We start from the raw sequence: 6,980 nt of genomic DNA, 5'->3' as shown, positions 1-6,980 counted from the left end.
ATATATATATAGGGACATGTGTATAAAAAAATATTTATTCCAGTATTCCATCAGTCTTAACAATAATTGCTTCTAATTTTGGCCCAAGACCAGCAATTTTGTGGGGAGGGTTTAGTCGATATCATCAATATCAGTACCTGACAGTTGCTGATGGAATCAATTAACTTCCTCCCTATTTTTATATCAACCCTGGAAGGATGAGTCTATTTACGACCCATATTTTCCAGTGTAACTTTCTTTATAATATTCTGAGTTCAAATTCCATCACAGTCAACTTTGCCTTTCGTCCTTTCGTATTCAATAAAATACACACCAGCTGAGTACTGGAGTTGATGTAATCAAGTTCCTTCTCCCTTCAAAATTGCTGGCCTTGAGCCAAAATTAAAAAGGATTATTTAGGGTGATGGATTCACAGAATTGTAGGAGCATTGGACAAAATGTCTTGCAGTATTTGTTCCAGCTCTTTACATTTTGCTGTTCATCCCTCCAGGGTCGATGATAAATTACCAATCAAGTAGAGGGCTGATGAAATGAACCCTCTTCTACTAAAAACTACTGGCCTTATACTTAAAGTAGACACAATTATTATTACTATGATAATTATTGCTGTTGTTGTTGTTACTAACAGTCATATTACTGAAAACTGAGTCTCTGTGTTTGAGAATACAGTTTCTTGTAAAAGACAAGATGTTATTGCAAGTGAGAGGTTTCAACTGCCTTAACCAGTTATGGTAGCGAATAAGTTTTAAGAAATCCAAGTAAAAACTTACCGAGCCTTTTTGGCAATGGGAGAGTTTGTTTTCACCTTCATTCCTTTCATAACGGGCATGGCACATGATGCAACAGGCTGCAAGATTACATTATAATCAATATCAGTTAATATATGAGTGGCTGTATGTGTGTGTGTGAGAGGGAAAACATTACCAATCTTAAACAAAAGAAACTAACCATAGATTTCAGAAGATGGCATAGCAGGTCCTGAATAGTGTATTCCCATAACAAATGATAAATATGTGTCTTAAGTCTTGAGATAGACCTATAACACTTCTCGGTTGCAAACTGGACCTACTGGTGTCTAATACTCCTTCCAATACCATTTTATTATCTGCAGTCTCTTATTTTGTTTTACCAAATTCCATCATCATCATCATGATTTTATATCTGCTTTCCATGCTGTTATGGGTTGGATGGAATGTCACAGTCTGAGTCGGTTCTTAATTACAGTTGCTGCCTTCTTAGACAAACTGGGGACCGAGTCTTACTCATACATTCCATTTTTGGAATGGTTTGCTATCACCAACTACTTTACAGAATGTACAGAATGCATTTTACCATGGCACCAGCACTAAAGAGTTTGTCATATCCTCAGCAAGACTAAATAATTTTCCCTACCCAACACTGTCTCTATTCATTTGACAAACACTTTACAGAGTCTGCTGGGTGTGTTTTAGCACAGCACCGTTCCCTTGCCCTCAGTAAGAGTAAAGAGTTCTCCCTACTCTATGTCATTTCCATTTATTCATTCACCAGCACCAATAGGTTGTCTTGACAGAGACAAATAGTACAAGAGTGAGAGGAGAGAGTAAAAGAAGAGAAACAGAGTGATGGGTATCTACTAACGGCCAAGTGGAATGTACCACATTGTAATACCAATTCACAGTTAGGTGGATTGTGTCAATGTATTGTACCTACTTACAGCAAAGTGGACTGTCATTGTGTGGTAGACACAGCTGGGTAGGCTATACCACAGAGTGGTATCTACTTACGGTCAGGTGGACTGCCTCAGTTCATGATCTAATTTAAAGCTAGGTAGATTTTATGAGTAAGGTGTCTACATACATCTTGAGGGATTTGCCATACAAGTAGAACTGATTTTTCTGAGAATAGTGTTCCCTGGACTAATGAAATGATAGCTTTATCATTACAATACTGTGTTGAGCTAACATCAAACTGATTAAAAGTAATTAATACTCATAATAACATCAATAATCCAATGAGGTTCTGCATTAATAGCAATAATAATAAAATGCAAGAGTTTGGTTGTTGTGTAGAATGTAAAAAAATTTGGCCATTTTGGATACAGGGCTAGTGTCTGTTTCCGTTATCTGGGCAGCCAAACACAGACGAACTCTCTTGCATTCAATTAAGACCACAACTGAAAGAGGGATAGAAATATGAGACTCACCTTTGCTGATCGCTCCACTTCAACTAAACACATCCGACAGTTTCCTGCCACCGATAAACGATCATGGTAACAAAATCTTGGAATTTCAACTCCAGCCGCAGCACAAGCCTGAAATTGAGAAGAGGAAAAAACTTATTCTGTTGTATCTTGGGAAGGTCATTATGCCAACAATAAACATATGCACTTGTTCTATTTCACTTCTTTTATTATTATTAATCAGTTGGTTAATCATTTAACCATTTAATTCATTGATTATTTGACTAATTATTAAGTTAATCAATCAATCAGCAAGATTTGTCAAAGTCTTTTGTTACCATTCGAGGCCTCATCAATGACATGCCCTTAAAATTTACATTTAGAAACTGAGTGAATCAATTATGACCTGTATGTCATCATCAAAGTTTATTCTGGCATAGGAGAGACAGGTCTATTACACTGCCGATTGCCTTCAGTCTTAATCTTTTGTCACCTCATCTATGAAACTCAGTATCCCGAGATCTAACCTCCCCACTTCAACCCACATTTTCCTTGGTTTCTGCCACTATTAACTTCCATCCCACAGGCAGCACACACTGAGGAACGTTCTATGTGATCACTCAACATGCTACAATAGCACCCAAATTTGCCTCAAATCACAGTCCACTAACTTAACAATGGAAAAATGCTTTGGATAATGTAATCACGGTTACTTCCAAAACAGCAGGATACTCTTTTACTCTTTTATTTGTTTCAGTCATTTGACTGTGGCCATGCTAGAGCACCGTCTTTAGTTGAGCAAATTGACCCCAGGCCTTATTCTTTGTAGGCCTAGTACTTATTCTATCGGTCTCTTTTGCCGAACCGCTAAGTTACGGGGACCTAAACGCACCAGCATCGGTTGTCAAGCGATTTTGGATAGTTATGATTGAAATAACCTTGAGCTTAGATCTGCTCAATCAGGATTGACCTGGGGTTAAGCACCGTTAGCAATACTCATTCCACTCATACTATATCTATAGCAATACAATTATCTCCCTTACATCAACTGATATATATTTTTAAATGGCCCTTGTTCACAGCTCTCTTGCGCTGAGGTTTGATATAGTATATTTTATTGAGTGCATAAGAAACCAAACTCAAGTTGATGTTGACTTAAATGGATATAAATCAGTTGGAAATAAACACAAGGCAACTTTGGTCATTACACTGATTTTGTTCACTCAATATAGGCAAAGGGGCAAGCATCTGTTGGGGAAAACACCCAATTCTATCAATCCCCAATACTTACTTAGTGGTTTACTGATCAATGAAAGGTAAAGTTGACCCTTGAAGGGATTTGAGCTCAAAATGCAATGAACCAAAATAAATATCACAGAACATTCCATCCGACAATTCACCTCATTGCCAGTCTAATATCATCAGAAGTCTAATAGTAGTCTGAAAGAAGAAAAGAATCCAGATGAAACAACAAATGCTCACTTGTAACACAGTGGTTCCAGGTTCAACATAAACTGGTTTGTCATCAACAAACAACTCCACCTTTTCTGGGGCTGCAGACCCTGAGGTAAGACGAGCTGCAAAAACAAAATACAATTTGGAGACACGTTCAAAATTACTTCAAATAATTTCAACAAGAAATAACCACCCTTTAGACGATAACCCTCATTATAAAGATTTTTTTATCAAATTATTAACATGCTTATATTAGTTAGCAGAGTTACTATCATGAAGTTTGGTAACAAGTCTCCTCAAATTTGAAGACTCTTAGGATTCTTGCAGAATACAGGATTGCATTTCTCTACAGGCTAACAATGCGAGTCTCAAACTCCAATATTCTTCAACCTTTTAGCTGGTAGTTTGGATGCTGTACCAAGTGCACCAATTACTACAAGAATAAATATCATCTTAGTCTTCCACGAAATCTTCATCTCCCTAGCTAGATCTTGATATTTCTCAATTTTGTCAATTTCTTTGGTATCCACTCTATTAACTCTTTTGTTACCGTATTTATTTTGAGATGTTCTGTGTTTCTTTCAACTATTTTAAATATAACAATGAATTTAGAAAAATAACTTAGTTATCATTAAGTTAGTGTTAGGAACATAAATTGTGACTAAGGTTTGGTGGAAGATTTTAATTCAAAACTTAAACAAGTAAGACATTTGTACTACAGAGCCAGAGACGGTTTCAGCCAGGTTGGTAATGAAAGGGTTAATATATAGTATTGCAAAGTTTATGATCTTACACTATTTGTTTCTTTTGTCCTCTACAATCGTATCTGGTGTTCTTGCTGCGATAGTATGGGAGGTCTTTATGGGGAAGTTCCATAAAATCCTGTAATTGTTATTCTTTATCAAAGCCTTTTCAGATAAGGCATAAGATTGACAAAATCAGTAGAGCACCAGGCAGAATACTTTATGGTAAATAGGTTATGTCCTTTCATGGTCTACTTCCTCTTTCATATTTCCAACAACAATATTTGTTGATTAAAATGACTATGCACCCACACCATAATTAAACTGACTCTACCTTAATACTCAAAAATAATAGTCCAACTAACTATTAGTGGCTCCTATGCCGGTTGTTGTAGCTCTTTCATCCTTCATTAAGATTACATGCGAGAGATTATACTGGTTTGTTATCACTCTACCTGAGCCCACCTCCCCTCTTCCATCAACCTCTCCACACATTTCAATCATCCCCACTTTTTCCTTTGTTTCCTTGGTAAGGTAGTTATGGACTTTTTTCTCTATAATTTGATCTTTTATATTTTTAAGGTTTTTTTTTTTCTTCCAGTAAAAATATGTTAATAAAATGTCTTTCAATTAGGAAAAAAAATCTTTTCATTTTCTTCAGTTTTCTTCCAGCTTTCATCTCATTTTCAAATTTCTTCCTCATCTGATTCAGATTCTCATTTTTTTTTTCTCTCTGCTTTCACCGACTCATTTGTTCCTGAATTCATTTCATTGTATTTTATTGTTAGGATTAAAAAATAATTGTAATCTAATTGACATTTTCTTTTCTTGTGCAATACAAAAAACAAACAACTTCATTTTAAAATCATCAGTCTCTCATTCATATCTTTCATCTCATTACTTGTGATACTTGCTCATCCACTGCTATCAACCATGCCTTCTCCTGCCTTATTTTCCCTCATTGTCATATCTCCCCACAGCTTCTCCACCACCTGAACACCCTCTCATCACTCTGGCTTTCCCCAACAACCACACACTTTTTCAATGATTCTCTGGAACCTTGCCACCCTCATTTAGTTTCTCTCATATTCCCTTCCTTCCACACCCTCCACCCATATTCACCCTTATAAAGTGGATAACTCTGGACACCCTCTACACCCTCCTCACCACCCTTACCATATGTTCTTTACTTTTCTCACTAACAACTGACACTAATCTCATTCCCTTTCTCCTGTTTCTGCCACACTCCCTCCCTCAACAGTGATTGCTATTACTCTTTTCACCACCACCCTCCTCCACTTATGTGTCCATCCAATCATACTTAACCCTCCCTCATCAACTTGCTTAAAATTCTCACCCTCTTTCTCTCCCATTCTCCTTCAGTTATAGAAACCCCTTTAGTCTTGCAAGTTGTAAGATGACCTCAAGAGTGGTGATGCTATGTAAAACAGTCTCAGTATGCTCTATGAAGTAATTGATGTTAGGAAGGACATTCGGCTATAAAAACCAGACCAAACAGACATTGGACTACAACGTGGTCGACCAACTCATTGAATCCTCTTGAACCATCTAACCCATGCCAGCATAGAGAACAGATGTTAAATAATGTTTGTGTGTATATATCATTTGATGTCCATCTTCCAAGTTGGCATGGGCTGGATGGTTTGACAGGAGTTAGCAAGCCAGAGGACTGCACCAAGCTCCACTGTCTGTGTTGGCATGGTTTTTACAGCTGGATGCCCTAACACCAACTACCTTACAGAGCGAACAGGGCACTTTCTATGTGGCACCACCATCACCAAGGTCTGATTGGCATGTTTTTTACAGCTGGATGCCCTTCCTAACACCAACCACCTTACATTGAAAAAGGAGCTTTTCACACGGCACCAGCACCATGCATAAAGCAGTCTTCCATGCAGTCTATATCAACATTTTCACTCACAAAGTATTAATTGGCCCAAAATAAGAATAGGAGACACTTGCCTAAGGTGTCATATTATAGAACTGAACCTAAGGCCATATATATGGTTGTAAAGCCAATTTTTCAACCATAGAGCCAGGCTTGAACTTAAAATGTTAGAGCAAAAGCAAAAAGAGATGCACTTACCACAAGCTATGCTAGTTGGTCTCTGAAGAAGCTTCAGAGACGCTAGACGTAACATCTTGATGGCTGGTGTAAAAATGAAAAAAAAATAACATTAAAAAACAGAAAATGATGAGATGATGATATCATAAACACATGACCTTTTCTTGAAGGAGTATAATCAACTGAATAAGTAAACACATCATAGAACTAGTGAAGGGGTTCAACTTTCTATAAATAGCATCCAAATTATATATATACATATATACATACATAATGCAGGTGTGCAAATACTTAGATACATGTAAATTTGTGCATCACTGGGTGTGGTTTTTTATCATCAAACCATATTATCTTATAGATATATATATATATATATATATATATATATATATGTAGAAAAGGAGTAGGTAGTAACTCTATAAGATGTACCCAGTGCAAGCTATGGACACATAAGAGGTGCAGCAACATCAAAGGCAGGTTAACTAGCAAGTTAGTTTTTGTTTGTGGCAGATGTTCAGGTGCAATAAAGACTGTA

At 36.9% G+C, this 6,980-nt stretch overlaps 1 protein-coding gene across 1 annotated transcript in view; it reads right to left on the bottom strand.

Moving 5' to 3' along the window:
* The window catches only part of LOC106869655 (NADH-ubiquinone oxidoreductase 75 kDa subunit, mitochondrial), a 36,553-nt gene that overhangs the window by 25,151 nt on the left and 4,422 nt on the right, over positions 1-6,980 (bottom strand). Inside the window, exons 2-5 of the mRNA XM_014915477.2 lie at positions 6,467-6,529; positions 3,644-3,738; positions 2,186-2,293; positions 771-847 (exon numbers count right to left, since the gene is read on the bottom strand). Coding sequence (XP_014770963.1) covers positions 771-847; positions 2,186-2,293; positions 3,644-3,738; positions 6,467-6,521 — 335 coding nt within the window. The 5' untranslated portion in view covers positions 6,522-6,529. The remainder of the gene's footprint in view (positions 1-770; positions 848-2,185; positions 2,294-3,643; positions 3,739-6,466; positions 6,530-6,980) is intronic.

Source organism: Octopus bimaculoides, chromosome 9 (assembly GCF_001194135.2).
Source record: "Octopus bimaculoides isolate UCB-OBI-ISO-001 chromosome 9, ASM119413v2, whole genome shotgun sequence".
NCBI classification, from domain to species: domain Eukaryota; kingdom Metazoa; phylum Mollusca; class Cephalopoda; order Octopoda; family Octopodidae; genus Octopus; species Octopus bimaculoides.
This window is presented reverse-complemented; position numbering and strand designations above follow the sequence as displayed.